General features: G+C 36.1%; 1 protein-coding gene across 7 annotated transcripts in view; it reads right to left on the reverse strand.

Moving 5' to 3' along the window:
* CAMK2D (calcium/calmodulin dependent protein kinase II delta) overlaps positions 1-20,543 on the reverse strand; it is a 292,607-nt gene that overhangs the window by 85,577 nt on the left and 186,487 nt on the right. For all 7 annotated transcript variants that reach the window (XM_060105286.1, XM_060105268.1, XM_060105279.1 and 4 more), the window contains exons 5-6: positions 6,853-6,918; positions 3,239-3,311 (exon numbers count right to left, since the gene is read on the reverse strand). In XM_060105286.1, coding sequence (XP_059961269.1) covers positions 3,239-3,311; positions 6,853-6,918 — 139 coding nt within the window. The remainder of the gene's footprint in view (positions 1-3,238; positions 3,312-6,852; positions 6,919-20,543) is intronic.

Genomic DNA, 20,543 nt, shown 5'->3' on the forward strand with positions numbered 1-20,543 from the left:
ACACAGATCAAAGCCAGTGACTGAGCACACTTAAGGTGTGCATAAGTTGTCTCTCACACACAAGTTTGGGCCTCTCTTAGTATATTTATGTCATGGCCTACTGAAACAAGCATGAGAACTAGACTCAACTGAAGTTTATCCAAGTCAGCAATTTGACAGAGCTAAGACAATTATGGAAATTATAACAAGCTCTATCAGAAGTTCATCTCTATCCTCTCCTAAAATCAGAGTAAGAATGGAAAGCAAAAACACTTTTCTCCCTGGCAAGAAATCTGATGGGTGACACAGCAGGCTATTGCTTTTAGTAGTAGCCTCTCTGGAAATCACCTGCCTGAGTTTTTAATTAGTGACTTTATCTCATATGTCAGAAAATATATTTTTCTTCCCCACCCACATCCTAGGCTCACTGCCATCTCTGATTAAAGTTAGTCTTTGGGGACTTCCCTGGTGAGCTAAAGAAAGCCCATGTGCAGCAACGAAGACCCAATGCAGCCATAAATAAATAAATAAAAAGGAAGGAAGGAAGGAAGGAAGGAAGGGAGGGAGGGAGGGAGGGAGGGAAGGAGGAAGGGAGGGAGGGAGGGAGGGAGGGAGTTCCGGTCTTTGAAGAGCTCTGCTGAGTTTGGACACTTACAAAAGTGCAATATCATGATTTCACAAAATATATTTTGAAAGTCATGGAATAGAATTCACATTTTTCATCCTTGGCTTTTAGAGTATACTTATAATTACATAAATGTAGTAAAATGTTTCAAATGATAACTTTATTAAATAGCAAAAAATAATGTGTATGTCTACATACGTTCACTTAAAAAGGAAAAGTAGCACTGTGAGTACTACGAAGTAACAAAAAGGGGCACTGTCTTTACATGGCTAGTAAGGAATTTTTGAGGTGATTGCCAAATATATGGATTTTCAAAGGAACATATTATTTTCCCTTTATCCTGATGGGTAAATTTGGTATTAGCAGATGGACAGAGTCCTATCTTCGTTCTCCAAAAGAACAAGCCATTAACCTACTTTTCCTTTATACATGCAAAGCTCTCAGACTCAAACTGAAAATCAAAGGAAGATTCTAGAAACTAAGGCAATGTTTTGCTTAAAAATCATATCTTCAAGTAACTCACTGTGGATCGTTAGAGATATATTCTTGTAGAACATACTAAATGGATGGAAACTACAGATTTACAATTTACTATAACTAGAGAAGTCTAGAGAACACAGCCTAGGTCCTCCCACTGAACCCATTACAGTTCAAGACATTCTAAATTATCCTTTGCCACCTTTGTACTAAAGCCTGGAAAAGGCTGAGATTTCAGATGAAAAACCACAACTATACAGTGCTCACATTTGCTATTTCCCCCACCCAGGGGTTTCTCTCCATTTAAATTTCTAGGCCTTCACTATTTCTCTGAAATTTCATAAGTAAAACTAGAATTCTGAGAGAAGAGGTCAGAAAATTAATAAAAGGATAGTCTTCTCTGAAATATTTAATTTCTAAATGATCTAAATAATTTTCAACCTCAATGGTTATCAGAAGCTGAGTCAAGTCTTAAAAGTATTAGTATCAAATATACTATTTGATAATAAAATGTTTTACCTTTTTTCCATCTGTTTTAAAAGGCAATAATATCTTGGTCCCTAGGAATATAAATAAATAAAAACCCAGGGAGCCTCAATGTCCTCAGAATTCCTGGGACTAATGTTAAGAGAAAGAGACTTCAGCACCCAGAATGGGATTCTTTAGCACCAATCACTTGGGCCAAAAATCTACCTAATACATTTATCTCTATTTACTTTATAATTCTGATAACCACTTACATATTAGGTAAATATAATATGACTATAAAATCACGTTTGATCAACAAACATACTATTATGTCCACAGAACAAGTTTAGAAAGAAAGAGATCATCAGTCCTACTCAAAATCACATTAAATGCTGCATCCATTCTTAGGAAGAAGGAAATATAACCTATTTATTGTTAATGTTAGGCAATGGTTTCTCTCTGGATGAAATGGGATTTATGTAAGTCTCAGTGTGCATTAGAGAAGAGATGACTGTGGCGAGGGAAAGTGTCTTCGTAATGTGTCGGAATGAGTCCACACAACTTTACTGCTCATATTTTTGCCTTTACAGGTATAACTGCAGCTGAACAGTCATTAGGAATTGTGTGGTGGTTTGTCTTCTCCAAGGGCATTCATTACTCACCTTCAGGTCCCGATGGACTACGCCCATCTGATGGCAGTGTAGCACAGCCTCCAGGATCTGCTGAATGCAATGACTGCATGCAAACACCAGGGGGCGTGTGTTAGTTCCAAGCTTACACTCACTGTCTGTATAGCCTCAGAGAGACTGGGTTAAAGTGCAAAACTAGCAGACAACTGGGGTTGTATTTAAACATCTTCAGTAATGTAAACATGCTCAAGTAGAGTGACTACTACCTCAGAACAATCAGGATCTTGCCAGATGTGAGCCAAAATGTGGGTCCACTTGTTCTAGAAAAATCCATCTTAAAAATATTTAATTCAGGAGCTCATTTCCTGGTTATAAATCCTCACAGGAAATGAACTGGAACACAACTATTATTTTTATAGCTTTTGTGCTCCACCTCCACCCCACACAAAAAAAGCTGTTTCTCTCTTCTCTCCCATTTTTCTAGTATCATTTCAAAGCTGTCACATTAGCAGTCAAGGCACCATTAAGGTTAAATTAGGATACGTAATGAATTTTTGATAAATCATTAACTTCGCATGCTTTAATTTAGCTGGCAATTATTATCTATTGCCTGAGGGTTCATCAGACTCAAATGGAGCAATGCGTAACCAGTTGTTCTGCTACAGCAACCCATGGTCTCAGAACAGAAGTGGTGTTTAAATCTACAGGCGGACATACATCACAGGCCAAGTTTATCTCCAGGCAAGTGCTGGTCATCTCAGAAAAGCTTGCCCCCAAACTGCCTCTGGTGGTTTACTCCTTGGAAACGTAACAGGTTGTGTTCTCAATACTGTCCTTCCCTTTTTGCTATGATGTATATTTAGCCTGTAGATGAGCAAACTGAAAGAGCCATCATGCATTATCATTTCATCATTTAGTCATTTTAGGGAAAAGTTGGGAAAGGCAAGGGAACCATTTTAAATACCCACCCTCTGCCCTTTCCCCAGAAAAAAAACAAAAAAACAAAAAAAACCAAAAAAAACCTTCCTTTGGTTCAGATTTATGGACTCCATATACTGACCTTCAGGTCCCTGTGAACTATGCCATTTAGGTGACAATGATTTACACTTTCTAGAATCTGCTGTATACAATGACTGTAAAGATACAAGGGCAGAATGGAAGGGAGAACATTTTAAAGGCACATAATCACATTGAATACAAAATAAAATGAAAGTTCGAATGAAACAAACAACAAACAAAAATTATATTTTTCACATTTTTTTTAGCTTTACACTGGAATTAAATAATGCTGAATAAAGCTAATTCTGGTTCTAACAAAAATGACATCCAACATAGAATTTGTGACATATTCAGACAAAACAATTTGAGCTGTGTGTGTTTTTCATTACAACTCCATAAATTAAATCACTTGTATACAGAAGTCAATATTTCCATATTCAGGGAGAAAATTTTATAAATAATTCCCACAATGTTCTGGAAAAATTCTTCAGTGAAATAAAATTTATGGGTATTTCTCATACACATCTAAACTGTTTAAAATCTGAGGTCACAATTAAACATAGGTGTTGAAACAAGAGGGTAAACACAGATGAAGTGGCAGGTGAAACAAAGGTCAAAAAAAAATGGAGGGAGACATTTACCATTTTGACTTAGAAATGGTGCTGCTTGTATAATATATTAATAGGAAAACTAACGCACGTCTCCAATAACAGGGAGAATTTAAAGTAAACCCATGGCATAAAACAAACTCCTCTTCAGTATAGTCATACTCTGGGGAAGGGCTAAGAACTTACAAAAAATAAATAAAATTTAAAATCCCCTGGAGCACTGGTGGTTGTTAGACACATTTTCATACACCCCAGTGAAGGAAAACTTATGCTTATTACTATGTTAAAATGAACAACTTATGCTATTCTTATTAAAGGCTCACTGATGTCAAATAGACTGCTAATTAAATTCTATGGTAGACGTCATCAATGGGCACCTATAAGGTCCCATGAGCTGTCATATGACATACAGTAATGTAGAACATATCACACTGATGAATTCTGTACAAGTTCACTATGTGATTCAAATGCAGGTATATACAGACATTCATTCATTCTACATTCATTCATAAGGATTAAGCAAATACTTTAATGAGGATATTTTCAATCATTTAATGTACAAAATACTACTACTCCAAAGTAAATTCTTGAATTAAAAAGAAGTAATCACCATCTGATTTATTACAATATGTCACAAAATTGATCATGATTGTGATTTTCTAGCTCTAACTCGATTAAGTGTATCACTAAAACAGCTTCATATTGGTTGTTTTTGACTATACAGCTTATTGGAGTGTTGGCAATTATCTGTTAAATCATATGACTCTTTTTCCTTCTACCATATGTTCACTTTATACTACTTTTTAGGAATACTTCACTCTCTCATCTCAAACCACTGGTATAAGTTATTGGGCTTAATGAATAACAGAAAATAAAGAAGTAAACAAGACTTCATATTAAATAAACTTCACCATATGTTACCAGTGAGAATGAATTCAATCCTTAACTTCTTGAGGACTAGTACTAAACAAATTTTTACAAATTATTTGCTCTTTATGCTTGTAGTTGAGAAGAGAATGTTTCTTCTCCTTGATTATGTGTGGGACCTATCCTAAAATGTATCCCATAGTAAATTCCAAAATTTAATATAAGCATGCATATGAAATGATCCAACCAACCAAGGGTCTATCCTGTTATCTGTAGGGCTGCTCAGTAGTGAAAATGGTCTCTAGATTAATTTCAACCAATATTTTGAAACACGGGAACAACCTGTTTAACATAACTTTGAAAAGCAAAATAAATTCCCTAACTTTTTTTATTACCTTGATTAAAAAGATTACTCTTTTGGAAAGTGGGCAAATAGCTACTTCCAAGGCTATTCTGAGGCCCTTTTCAGAGGCCTAATGTGAGGATCTGGCTTAAACTGAACAAGTGATGATTCACTCATTATAGCATAAGTGATATTTGACTTTGGCAGGAAAAATTCCACTAAAAAATTGGAGTGTAGTCATGTGCAGAGAAGATTCACAAAATGTCATAAACAGTAGCATTAAACTGAAAAGATTAATTAGAAATTTAGAAGTGAGCCTGTGTATACATGTGCTACTTTGGAGGGAAGGGGAACCTTCTATCAACTGACTATCTGCTGAAGGCCAGGCTACAGGGGGATTAGCAGCCTTAGGAAGCTCTGAAAGCATTAGATAGAGAACCAGCAGGCACAGACCATCAGTAACTGAATATATATAAAACATCTCACTGGGCTTCCCTGGTGGCGCAGTGGTTGAGAGTCGGCCTGCCGATGCAGAGGACATGGGTTTGTGCCCCGGTCTGGGAAGATCCCACATGCCGTGGAGCGGCTGGGCCCCTGAGCCATGGCCGCTGAGTCTGCACGTCCGGAGCCTGTGCTCCGCAACGGGAGAGGCCACAACAGTGAGAGGCCCGCATACCGCAAAAAAAAAAAAAAAAAAAAAAAGAAAAAAAAAACCTCATTTATATTGCTAATAATGAGCCAAGTACTCATGGCCAGATTTTTCCAACTGCAGAGTATATGTAAGAAATGCCAAGGAAATTAACACCATACAGTCTAAGTAATGTCTAAGCAAGTAGATTAATGCTACTTCACTCCAAAAACATTGCCTAGGAAGTCTCAAATTAGACAAAATGTTAGCCATTTTTAACTTCTGTAAAAATTTTGCCAATTAGTAAGATTGGGAAATCCTCTTGAACCCTCTGAAGTACCTGAATAAATATTTTTTAAGTGAGAGTTCCAAGGACATTAATGGAATTTCCAAAGCGTTAAACAGCTCATAATGCCTGAAGGAGACCACTGGGCCTTTTGGAGTCTGTTTCTTTTTATGACCTCTGATTAGACGTGGGCTGTTCATGGAACTTCTGTGATGATGGAAATGCTTTATATCTGCTATATCCAGTCGGTTGCCACTAGCCACTCATGCAATTAAGCACTTGAAATGGGGCTAGTGCAACTGAGGAAGTGAACTTTTAATTTAATTTAATTTTAATTAATTGAAATTGAAATTAAGAGTCATATGTATAGACAACAAGGTCCTACTATATAGCACATGGAACTATATTCAATATCCTGTAATAAACCATAGCAGAAAAGAATAAGGAAAAGAATATATATACATATAACTGAATCACTTTGCTGTACAGCAGAAATTAATACAACATTGTAACATAGTATCAACTATACTTCAATAAAATAAATTTTAAAAAAAGAAAGTCATGTGTGACTAGTGGCTACCATACTGGGCAGCCTAGCATCTAGAGAGCTCATGACTTTGATAAAAAAAATTATATTTCTTTATTATAAGTCATTCCAGTTAGGCTTTTTAAAAAAAATAAAATAGGTATTCTAACTATAGATACTAGATAAAAATAAAGTTTAGGCCAGATTCATAGTTTGTTTATTTTTTTTCTTCGAAGAATCATCTTGGACATCCTTAAGAGAGAAATATCAATTAAGAGGGTCTCATCAAGAAAAGTCCAAGATGGTATTATGAAAGTCTCATAATCTTAAGCATCATAATATATTTGTAGAGAGATATACTGAACAAGTGTCATCTGAGTGCTGAGCCTTGTATCTTGCCCAGGGCAAGTCACTTACCTGGCGTCGGCTTCACTGTAATATTCTCTCGCCACTATGTCTTCAAACAGTTCACCTCCAGTAACTCTGTGAAGACAAACAAGATATTCACATTAAAAAAGAAGAAAAAACTAGGCATCAATAGATTTGCACCAGTGTTCATATAGAATATATGTTTTCAGATTATTTTAAAAATTATTATCAAAACATAGAGCATATTAAAACATTATAAGACTCCATAATGATCAATTTATATTAATCTAAACATTTCCATCTCTTCTGTTTGCCTTTGTATCACTAGATCCCGAGGATACAATATTCTGTATACCATAAATATACTCAGACATATCTTATAGAAAATGGTTTCTATGAAACTCTTCAATTCTCTAAATATTAAATGAGGTCGGACAAAGTATGTGGAAGCATTTAGGAACATTTTCTGAACAAAAAGAGAGGATAACACATATCATGGGTGTAGAGTGGGAGTTTGCAGGCTGTATTTCTCTGGAGGGGCTCGTTTTTTAAACTGCAATGAACTTGCCTTTATGGGCTAGAGGTGGTCTTCCAAAATACATACCACTTTGGGGCTGAGTGCTTGATTTTCCTTGTAAAGCAATTTCCTTTATGTTCCATGTCTTTGCCGGTAAACTAAGACTCAGGTTTTGGCAGTGCCTGGGAGGCAGCAGTGACCCCTTGCCAGCTAGGAAGGAGCCATATCTGTCTGCCCTTTTTAATAAAGTGAAGACTTCCCCACAACTCAGCAACTAGATTTGGTTACTCCAGGAAGTTCATTCAGACTGTGGACTTCGAGGTTTTCTAAATAAGGAGATGTAACTATCCCTGGGATTCATTTCTTCTCCAGGTCCAGTAGATTACTGCTTTGGGGCTAGAATTCCCTAACCAGTGATTCTCTGGCTTAGACTTTTCTTCTCCCTGCTTAAAAAATGACTTTTTAAATTTTAAAAAGTCATGTAATTTTGTAGTAAAATTTTAAAATATGGAAATGTACCAAGTCCTCCCCTATCTCTTGATCCCAATTCCACTCCCGGAAATAAACTGATTTTAACTTTACTCGTGTCCTTTCAACTTTTTTATCTTTTAACATTTATACTTTTCCCTTTGCAAACACACACAAAGAAACACTTTTCTCACTAAAGTGCGATTGTGCAATATACAAAAATTAGGCTAATCATGTTTTTCATTTTGCATTAAATTATGGGCACTGTTTCATGTCAGAAGCATTTTTTTCCCTATTTAAAATAAGTAGTGTGTATGCGTGTGTGCACAACATCTTTGATAGTATTATTAGAAGATAAATTCTTAAAAGTAAAATTACTGGGTCAAAGAGTATCCACATTTAAAATTTTGTTGGGAAGACAAGGAAAATTACCTTCCAAAATGGTGGTAACTCCAACATTTTGAAAGTACCAACAGACCCACATCATTACTAATAATGGTTATTGTCAATAAACGAAAATGCCTATCTAACTGGAAAAAAGTTAGCTCATGTTAATACGAATTTGAGTATTAGTGAAATGAATCATTTTCTTATGTATTTATCAGTCATTCCTTCCTCTGTTATGATCTGACTTGATTTTAAAAGAAACTTTCAGCTTTGGAGTTTAATCTCATAAGAGTTAACATTTATTGAGTGCTTACCATGTGACACACTGTGTGCTAAGCTTTATATTAACTGATAAATTCTCATAATTTAGGACAGTTTTACCACTAGCCCAGTTTATTGATGAGAAAATGGAAGTACAGAGAAGTTAAGTAACTTGCCCAATTTTACACAGCCTTGAGTGGCATAGGCAGGCCATCCACTCCACAGCCCATACTTTCAATCACTATACAGTACAGCCTTTTCAATAATTACACTGTCCATTTTTCTAGAGATTTAGAAGGTATGAGTCATTTGGTCAAGCATCGAGTGAAGGTATAAAACTTGCTGTATGTACATTAGAGAGTGTGAGATAAAATTAATCTAAGATAGTTTTTTGTTGTTGTTCTTGTTTTTTACTTTAATAAGTTCTGAAATATCATCAAATGATAACATGTTCCAGGGATCACCAGTTATTACTCTTGTCCGTATTTTCCTCTCCTAAATGAAAAGATATGATACTAAAAACTGTAAATTTGTCTGAAAGTTTACCCAACTTTTCCCCATCTCCATTGCATTCTGGAAATTTATAAGTCCTTTAATGTCGAAGTTACTATTTTCAATTCTATTACTTCTACATATAAAATGGACATTTAAAATGATTATTTAAAGCTTCATACGGGCTTGTTATGAAAACGATGGTTATGTGTACATGTAATTTCATTTATTGGCTAAGTTTTTCTCCCAATTAGAATCTATGATATTAACACAATCATACAGTGTTCCCTAGACAAATTATGATACAAAGTAATTAAATATTAGACAGAAAGTACTTCCAACAAATCTATTACTGTCTCTATAATGATAATAACAGTTTTGTGGGATTTCTTCCTTTGAATGTGACCAACGTAGATATGATATATATTCATATTTATCTTTGTTTCTGACCACAGGTACCAAGAAAATCTGTATATATTACAAACAATTTTGGATTGTTAAAGTGTTTAACAAATATTGATTAAAAAGTCCATTTTCACTAATAAAATTGCTACTGCATATATAGTAGCTTCTTAAATATATTATATACTCCATGAGAATTGTCAGATCTTAAATCAGTAGGATCAGGACTTACTGATATTTGTTACCTTAGCACCCAACCCAGCAACTAAGACATGACATTTGTTCAATTAATGAGTACTGAAATAATGATTAAATGAATTAACCAAGTCAGAAAATCATGCTACCCATCTACTATAAGTTTAGAGTTTACATGTGCTTAAAAAGAAAAAGGAAAACACTAAAATTTAGCCATACATGACAATAGGTTTTATTTCTTAAGGGGTTTGTATCTAAAGAAGAATACTGAAAAGCCAGGTGTAACTATTAAACAAATTTAAGGGGTATAGAGAGTTTTACGTAGAGTTGGAGATTATGTAGTCAACTGTCTCTGACAGTACTCTTTCTCATTTTCTAGCATTCATTTTTCTCATTATTTAAAAATATCCTTGTGCAAATGAAGCCATTTTGTCATTTTTGCTATATGTATGATAAATGTCTGAGAAGGAAAAAAATGGAGTTCTAATAGAACACACTGTCTTAAAGAGAAACTTGAATTTTTTAACTTTAACACATTTCTATACTCACATGATTGCTTAATGGAGCACAAAATTAAGCAGCAGTTATTACAGATTTTGGAAAAATTTTAGTATGCTATGTGAAGTTTCACACAAAGTCACAAATTAAATCAGTCTCATGAATAAACTGTTAGATTAATTAATTAGAAATTTTGCAAATAAATTGGTGTCAGGGATCTGTATGATATGAGGTATATCAATTATATATTTGAAGCATTAATTATCATTTATGAACCTCTATAACATTAGAGCTTACAGGAAAAAAATGATAACTCTAGAACTATGAAAATATGAGACTCCGTATATCAAAAAGATTTTTTGTCATTGCTGTTGTTATTTATGGGAATGCTGATTCATTTTGTGTTATCCAGCAAGAATGAATTATTCATGCTCCTTGTATATATATTTGTGAATTATATCAGAAATAGTTGAAAGTAGTTTCACCTTGAATAAAACATTTATAAAAATTTGAAGATTACAGTTTTTACTATGACACTGAGAGCAGCTGCTAGCATCCAAGATGTCAAAGATTGGACTTTGGAAGAGAAAATGGCACCACATTAACTCAAGAACCAACACCGATGTAGAGATTAGAGCATGCCCAAGGTAGTGGGGCAAAACCCGTGAACCTCAGGCTGTAGCCACGTTGGAAAACAGGAGCCCAGAGCAGGGCCCAGCTAACGCACAGTGAGGAGGCAATCTCTCCAAGGCAGGGCCAGGAGTGTCTCCTAGAAAAAGGAGTAATTCCCCCTGGAATTCCAAGTATAAAGCTGAAGAACAAACCCAATGAGCAGAGGCCACCGGACCTGAAATCCAAGGCTCTGAACAGAGACAGCAGAAGTCATGTTAGCAAAGAATCACAATAGTCACATTTTTTGTTTGTTTGTCCAAAAACATTTCATACGCTGACTTGCATTTGGGTAATGGGTGTGTCTTCCAGTGACCTCCCGGGCAGAAGCTGTGAGTGGTGACGTGTTCGCCTGTGTTACCTGCATGGTGCCTGGCACACTGCCTTCCATACTGTTGAACGATAACAGCAAATATCCATTGGAAGCTCACCCTGTGCCAAGCCCAAGTACTGTTCTAAGTCCTTACGGGTTGTAACACAACAACCTCATGAGGTAGATACTAGTGATATTATTTCCGTTTTATACACAAGGACACTGAATTAGTGGAGGTTAAGGACTTTTCCCAAGAACACACAACACAAAAAAGAAAGGGTTTGCTTATTCCCATTGTGCTACCCTAATTGTTTCCCCTTGGACACAAGCTGGAGAGCAGCAGAAGAGCAGGTCAAAGATCTCTGGAGAGCCCAAAGGATCATGTGAAAAGACTGGGAAGAACAGTGACATAAAGGCATTCCCACTTATATCCCCTTTAATTCTTAGATTAAAGTAAGACCAACTGCTGCTGAGGGCTGGTCAGAGTGAAGCTGATCACGGTTCATTAACAGGAGTGTTACTGGTCTTCCTGGCCAGACAATCTTTCACCAAGCGGGATGGTCCCTTGAATAGGCAAGACTGTCAGCACCAGGCCCCACAATAGGTGCCAGTAGCACTACCTTGTCAATCCCACTATTCCCAGTCACCCCAAGGTCCCCCTAGTGTCCTTGATGAGAACCACTGAGCTAAGGGAACAGCCTATGGAGATACAATTGAAAAGTCAGGCCTTCTTAGCACAATCTTCTAACATATATAGTCAACCAAGCCAATCTCTGGGCAGACATCTATGATGCAATACTGTATCCTCAGTACTTTATAGCATGTCTAGCAGATAGAAAGAGCTTAATAAATCTTTATTGAGTAAATAGATTATCAAATAATTAAATGGATGAATGAAACCAGTCCACAATTTTATGGTTTAATCCATATTTAAGCTAGAAACTGAGGGTAAAGAGGCTCAACTACCTTTCATATTATTTATCTACCAATCTCTAGACAAATCCTGCTGACTTTATCTCCAAAATGGATCTTAAATCAGGACTTCTTTCCATCTCCACTCTAATGTCACCAGTCCAAGTCATCACTGTCTGTCACCTGCACTACTGCAATGGCCTCTTCATTGGCACCATCTCCTCTCTTGCCCCTCTGCCATCAATTCCCCAGACAGTAGCTTTAAGTGTACATCAAATCTTGTCTCATGGCTACATGAAGCTCTTAAATACCTGTGCACTGCTTTTCCAGGCAAAATCCTTACATGACCGGCATGTCTCCTGACCCTCCTTTCTGCCCCTCTCCATCCTGCTACAACCACAGCAGTCTTTCTCAAGTTCCTCAAGTGCACCAAGCTCCTTCCCATCCCCAGGCCTTTTCACGTGCTGCTCTCTCTTCCAGAATATTCCCAACATCTTTACCTTTACTATTTGGTGAGTAAATCCCTCTTATCCTTCAAAACTTTGTTTAAATTTTATATCCTCAGACCCCCTACTCATCTAAGTTATCTTACCCCCTTAGAACCCTGTATTATACTCCATAACACTTATGACCATTATAATCACATATTTATTTGTGTACACATTTGTTTAATGTTTGTTTTTCTACCTGTATGGTTGCTCTGGGAGGGTAAAATCTGTTCCTGCTTCTTCACTATAAAATATCAAGTGCTGACACATAGTGCCTGTGACAAGCTCAATAAATGCTCATTAAGTGAATGATCCCAGCGTTTTATACTGCATGGAGAGCAGACGTGTGGGATGATCACATATCAACGCCATAATGTTGATGCTCCTGATATCATATCACTTACCATTATATTTTATAAGAAAGCAGGTATCTCTCAGGCAGTTTTCCCCTGGAAATCATATATTTCAGTTTTGGATCTTATAGTATCTTTCCCATAAGAGAGAGTTTGTCTGTGAACAAATCATGTCTGATCACAAATTCAGGAAGTATTTGTTGAATTCATTATAAAGGCATATACTTGGATTAGAGATTGAGAAGGGAATAAAAACATGGTGTTTTGAGGGCAGACAGCTGAAGCAAGAAGAACTACAATCCTGCAGCCTGTGGAACAAGAAACACATTCACAGAAAGACAGACAAGATGCAAAGGCAGAGGGCTATGTACCAGAGGAAGGAAAATATAAAGCCCCAGAAAAACAACTAAAAAAAGTGGAGATAGGCAACCTTCCAGAAAAAGAATTCAGAATAATGATAGTGAAGATGACCCAGGACCTCGGAAAAAGAATGGAGGCAAAGATTGAGAAGATGAAAGAAATGTTTAACAAAGACACAGAAGAATTAAATAACAAACACCTAGAAGAATTAAAGAACAAACAAACAGAGATGAACAACACAATAAATGAAAGGAAACATACACTAGAAGGAATCAATAGCAGAATAACTGAGGCAGAAGAATGGATAAGTGACCTGGAAGACAGAATGGTAGAATTCACTGCTGCAGAACAGAATAAAGAAAAAAGAATGAAAATAAATGAAGTCAGCCTAAGAGACCTCTGGGACAACATTAAACACAACAACATTCACATTATAGGGGTCCCAGAAGGAGAAGAGAGAGAGAAAGGACCAGAGAAAATATTTGAAGAGATTAGAGTCAAAAACTTCCCTAACATGGGAAAGGAAATAGCCACCCAAGTCCAGGAAGTGCAGAGAGTCCCAGGCAGGATAAACCCAAGGAGAAACACGCCGAGATATATAGTAATCAAATTGACAAAAATTAAAGACAAAGAAAAATTATTGAAAGCAACAAGGGAAAAATGACAAATCACATACAAGGGAACTCCCATAAGGTTACCATCTGATTCCTCAGCAGAAACTCTACAAGCCAGAAGGGAGTGGCATGATATATTTAAAGTGATGAAAGGGAAGAACCTACAACCAAAATTACTCTATGAGTAATGAGATACAGCAAGGATTTCATTCAGATCTGACAGAGAAATCAAAGGTGTTACAGACAAGCAAAAGCTAAGAGAATTCAGCACCATCAAACTAGTTCTACAATAAATGCTAAAGGAACTTCTCTAAGTGGGAAACACAAGAGAAGAAAAGGACCTACAAAAACAAACCCATAACAATTAAGAAAATGGTAATAGGAACATACATATCAATAGTTACCTTAAATGTGAATGGTTTAAATGCTCCAACCAAAAGACAGAGGCTCCCTGAATGGATACAAAAACAAGACACATATATATGCTGCCTACAAGAGACCCACATCAGACCTAGGGACACATACAGACTGAAAGTGAGGGGATGGAAAAAGATAGCCCATGCAAATGGAAATCAAAAGAAAGCTGGAGTAGCAACACTCATATCAGATAAAATAGACTTTAAAATAAAGAATGTTACAACAGACAAGGAAGAACATTACATAATGATCAAGGGATCAGTCCAAGAAGAAGATATAACAATTATAAATATATATGCACCCAACATAGGAGCACCTTAATACATAAGGCAACTGCTAAGAGCTATAAAGGAGAAAATCGACAGTAACACGATAATAGCGGGGGACTTTTAACACCTCACTTACACCAATGGACAGATCATCCAAAATGAAAATAAATAAGGAAACACAAGCTTTAAATGACACAACAGACTAGGTAGATTTAATTGATATTTATAGGACATTCCATCCAAAAAAAGCAAATTACACTTTCTTCCCAAGTGCACATGGAACATTCTCCAGGATAGATACATCTTGGGTCACAAATCAAGCCTCAGTAAATTTAAGAAAATTGAAATCATATGAGGCATCTTTTCTGACCACAACGTTATGAGATTAAAAATCAGTTACAAGGAAAAAAATGTAACAAACACAAACACATGGAGGTTAAACAATACATTACTAAATAACCAAGAGATCACTGAAGAAATCAAAGAGGAAATCAAAAAATACCTAGAGACAAATGACAAGAAAAACATGGTGATCCAAAACCTATGGGATGCAGCAAAAGCAGTTCTAAGAGGGAAGTTTATAGCAATAAAGCCTACCTCAAGAAACAAGAAAAATCTCAAAATAAACAATCTAAACTTACACCTAAAGGAACTAAAGAAAGAAGAACAAACAAAACCCAAAGTTAGTAGAAGAGGGAGAGGACTCAAATCAATAAAATTAGAAACAAAAAAGGAGAAGTTACAATAGACACCGCAGAAATACAAAGCATCCTAAGAGATTACTACAAGCAACTCTATGCCAATAAAATGGACAATCTGGAAGAAATGGACAAATTCTTAGAAAGGTATAACCATCCAAGACTGAACCAGAAAGAGTTAGCAAATATAAACAGACCAATCACAAGTAATGAAATTGAAACTGTGATTAAAAATCTTCCAACAAACAAAAGTCCAGGACCACATGGCTTCACAGGTGAATTCTATCAAAGATTCAGAGAAGAGCTAACACCCATCCTTCTCAAACTCTTCCAAAAAATTGCAGAGGAAGGAACCCTCCCAAACTCAATCTATGAGGCCACCATCACCCTGATACCAAAACCAAGACACTACAAAAAAAAGAAAATTATAGACCAATGTTACTGATGAATATAGATGTAAAAATCCTCAACAAAATACTAGCAAACAGAATCCAACAACACATTAAAAGGACCATACACCATGATCAAGTGGGATTTATCCCAGGGATGCAAGGATTCTTCAATATACACAAATCAATCAATGTGATACACCATATTAACTAACTGAAGAAGAAAAACCATATGGTCATCTCAATAGATGCAGAAAAAGCTTTCAACAAAATTCAACACACATTTATGATAAAAGCCCTCCAAAAGTAGGCATCGAGGGAACCTACCTCAACATAATAAAAGCCATATATGACAAACCCACAGCAAACATCATTCTCAGTGGTGAAAAACTGAAAGCATTTCGTCTAGATCAGGAAGAAGACAAGGTTTTCTACTCTTGCCACTATTATTAAACATAGTTTTGGAAGTCCTAGCCATGGCAATCAGAGAAGAAAAATAAATAAAAGGAATACAAATCAGAAAAGAAGTAAAACTGTCACTGTTTGCAGATGACATGATACTATACATAGAGACTCCTAAAGATGTCACCAGAAAACTACTAGAGTTAATCAATGAATTTGGTAAAGTTGCAGGATACAAAATTAATGCACAGAAATCTCTTGCATTCCTATACACTAATGATGAAAAATCTGAAAAAAAAATTAAGGAAACACTTCCATTTACCACTGCAACAGAAAGAATAAAACACCTAGGAATAAACCTACCTAGGGAGACAAAAGACCTGTATGCAGAAAACTATAAGACACTGATGAAAGAAATTAAAGATGATACAAACAGATGGAGAGATATACCATGTTGTTCTTGGATTGGAAGAATCAATGTTGTGAAAATTACTATACTACCCAAAGCAATCTACAGATTCAATGCAATTCCTATTGAATTACCAATGGCATTTTTTACAGAAGTAGAACTAAAAATCTTAAAATTTGTATGGAGACACAGAAGACCCTAAATAGCCAAAACAGTCTTGAGGGATAAAAACGGAGCTAGAGGAATCAGACTCCCCGACTTCAGACTATACTAGAAAGCTACATTAATCAAGACAATATGGTACTGGCATAAAAACAGAAATATAGATCAATGGAACAAGATAGAAAGCCCGGAGATAAACCCACGCACCTATGGTCAACTCATCTATGACAAAGGAGGCAAGGATACACAATGGAGAAAAGACAGTCTCTTCAATAAGTGGTGCTGGGAAAACTGGACAGCTACATGTAAAAGAATGAAATTAGAACACTCCCTAACACCATACACAAAAATAAACTCAAAATGGAGTCGAGACCTAAATTTAAGGCCCGACGCTATCAAACTCTTAGAGGAAAACATAGGCAGAACACTGTATGACATAAATCAAAGCAAGATCCTTTCTGACCCACCTCCTAGAGAAATGGAAATAAAAACAAAAATAAACAAATGGGACCTAATGAAACTTAAAAGCCTTTGCAAAGCAAACTACAAACAAGATGCAAAGACAACCCTCAGAATGGGAGAAAATATATGCAAACGAATCAACAGACAAAGGAGTAATCTCCAAAATATAGAAACAGCTCATGCAGCTCAACATTAAAAACACAAACAACCCAATCCAAAAATGGGCAGAAGACCTAAATAGACATTTCTCCAAAAAAGACATACAGATGGCTAAGAAGCACATGAAAAGCTGCTCAACATCACTAATTATTAGAGAAATGCAAATCAAAACTATGATATCACCTCACACCAGTTAGAATGGGCATCATCAGAAAATCTACAAACAACAAATGCTGGAGAGGGTGTGGAGAAAAGGAAATCCTCTTGCACTGTTGGTGGGAATGTGAATTGATACAGCCACTATGGAGAACAGTATGGAGATTCCTTAAAAAACTAAAAATAGAATTACCATATGACCCAGCAATCCCACTACTGGGCATATACCAGAGAAAACCATAATTCAAAAAGACACATGCACCCCAATGTTCACTGCGGCACTATTTACAATAGCCAGGTCATGGAAGCAACCTAAATGCCCATTGACAGATGAATGGGTAAAGAAGATGTGGTACATATACACAATGGAATATTACTCAGCCATAAAAAGGAACTAAATTGGGTCATTTGTAGAGATGTGGATGCATCTAGAGACTGTCATACAGAATGAAGTAAGTCAGAAAGAGAAAAACAAATATCGTATATTAACACATACATGCAGAACCTAGAAAAATGGTACAGGTGAACCGGTTTGCAGGGCAGAAATAGAGACACAGATGTAGAGAACAAATGTATGGACACCAAGGGAGGAAAGTGGTGGGGGGATGGTGGTGGTGTGATGAATTGGGAGATTGGGATTGACATGTATACACTAATATGTATAAAATGGATAACTAATAAGAACTTGCTGTATAAAAAAATAAACAATTTTTTTTTAAAAAAACATGGTATTTTATGATTCTCAGGAGATAACTAGCTATTATTATATTCCATTTTTTGAAGAACGGAACCCATATACCTCTTTTTTTTTCTTTTTACTATAATTGAGTACAGAGATCAAGAATATCTATATGTTCAACTTCTGTTTGAGATTATGCCCCTCTCATATGTTCAAAAACATTCAAATTTCTTGGTGAATGATGAGTTTTAAGATGAGTCAAGCAGTGCAACTACGACATGAGCAGGATGAGATTTGTCAGCCAGTTCTGATAAAGTGGCAATGGTGGGCATGGAAGCAGCTGATGAAAACTTGGGATGGACGGATTCGAAACACAATTCTGGTTCATTGTTAATGTCACCGTTAGTATCTTTTTTTAGCTAAGATCAATTTACTATGTAAGTTATTTTCTAGCTGAATGCCCAGTATTTGATAACACCTCTGAAGTAGTAGATTATCTGAGGTTGACCAGAAATGGTTTTCTGAATGGATGCCAAATTGTATGATGAAAATCAAAAAAAGGCTGAGAGTTGCTTTAATCGAAGGTCCAAAGAGTTTATTATTGATTCTGATGTAGATAGATTTGTTGAGTCATACTAGGAATTACAGTAGAGATAATAAAACTGAGACAGGCTATTGGAAGTGTTCCATTCAAAACCTGAGTCAGGCCAGAAGGAAAGGCAGCACAGTGGGGGATGCTCAGTGTGGGATACTAAAGCAGGACAGTGTATTCATTGGCACTGTCCAACTTGTAGTATTAAGCAGAGTGGGGGAGTGGACTGGGGTGGCAGGGTCTGAAATCCTTCAAAGGAACACTTCCTTTACTCCTGTTTTTCTGTGTAATCAATCTTTCCCTTCAATATCATTCTGGATTTCTGTATCCTCCCTCAATTCTAAAACTCATGCCAACTCTGCTTTTTAATCCCCTCCTCATTCCATCTTTCACAAATGCAGATGAAAAATTTGAACCACTAACAAAAGTTCAGATTCTTAAAGTTGTTTTTCCTCTTTGATGACCAAGAAAAAGCATTAATGAAAACAGTGCTGCTAACCACAATTAAGGGCACATGGAATAAAACAAATGCAGAAATGAGATAGGTTATTTTTGTTCTGTTAACATCACAGACCTCCTCAAATGAGCAAGTCAGTCATTAAGCTTATTATATTTGTGTGTGTGTGTGTGTGTGTGTGGTTTAACAAGATGCCTTAATCTAAGATTGCTTAAATGCTCAGGCAATATTTTGCAAAGATGTACATTTCAAAATGAATGCTTCCTGAAAGCAAGGAATAGACCACGATTCTATGCATTAAAAAAAAAAGTTTGATGCAAATTAAAATCATAGAGAGATACCAACTCACACGGATTAAGATGGTTACTATAAGAAAAACCAGAAAATAACAAGTGTTGGTGAGGACGCAGAGAAACTGGAACACTTGTGCACTATTGGTGGAAATGTAAAATGGTACAGCTGCTGTTGAAAACAGTATGACAGTTCCAAAAAAATTTTTTTAGACAGAATTACCATATGATCCAACAATTCTACTTCTGGGTATATACCCCGAAGAATTAAAAGCAGTTTCTTGAAAAGATATCTGCACTCCCATGTTCATAGCAGCATCATTCACAATAGTTAAAACATGGAAGCAACTCAAGTGTTCATTGGCTGATCAGTGGATAAGTAAAATATGGTATATGCAGACAATGAAATATTGCTCAGTCCTAAAAAGGAAGTAAATTCTGACATATGCTACAACATGGATGAACCCTGAGGACATTATGCTAACTGAAATAAGCTAGTATGATTTCATTTACATGGGGTACTTAGAGTAGTCAAAATCAGAGAGACAGAAAGTAGAATGGTGCTTGCCAGGGACTGAGGAGAGGGAAGAATGGGGAGTTATTGTTTAGTGGATGCAGAGTTTCAGTTCTGCAAGATGAAAAGAGTTCTACAGATGGAAGGTGATGATGGTTGCCCAATAATGTGAATGTGCTTAATGCCACTTAACTGGACATTAAAAGTGGTTAAGCAATTTTTATGTTATGTATATTTTACAATAAAAATTTTTAAATCAAAACAATATTTGATGATGATAATAATGATGATGGCAATGAAAAAGAGTATAATCTAATGCAGACTAAATAAGTATTGCTACTTCCTATTCCTCTGTGGGTCCCAGAGGGATTTAGGAAATTATCCATACCATAAACTTGAACATTAATAAACAGTTCTACATCATCCAGTTGTTAAAACAATTTGTTCCACGGTTACTTTTCACTTTTAGGCGGCATGGTCAAATTGATAATGAAGTAGATTCAACATAATATCAACTGGTTTGTTATTAGCCAATTGTGTGAGGTCAGGTCAGGCGAAAAATCTTTTCCATGCTGTATTTTGTCTATTCATAAAATGCAAAGAGAAAAGACAGCATTCCTCCCTATTCAGAGCCACCAGATAAGGGCTGTGCAATTTGTGTTGTATACAAAGGCACAAGCCAAGGAGGCAAGGGAGGGCTGTAATCCAGCCTTATTCCACTCTCTAAGCAAAGTGCCCATACCAGGAGCTTTTTC

The sequence above is a fragment of the Mesoplodon densirostris genome, chromosome 1 (assembly GCF_025265405.1).
Source record: "Mesoplodon densirostris isolate mMesDen1 chromosome 1, mMesDen1 primary haplotype, whole genome shotgun sequence".
Taxonomy (NCBI): Eukaryota; Metazoa; Chordata; class Mammalia; order Artiodactyla; family Ziphiidae; genus Mesoplodon; species Mesoplodon densirostris.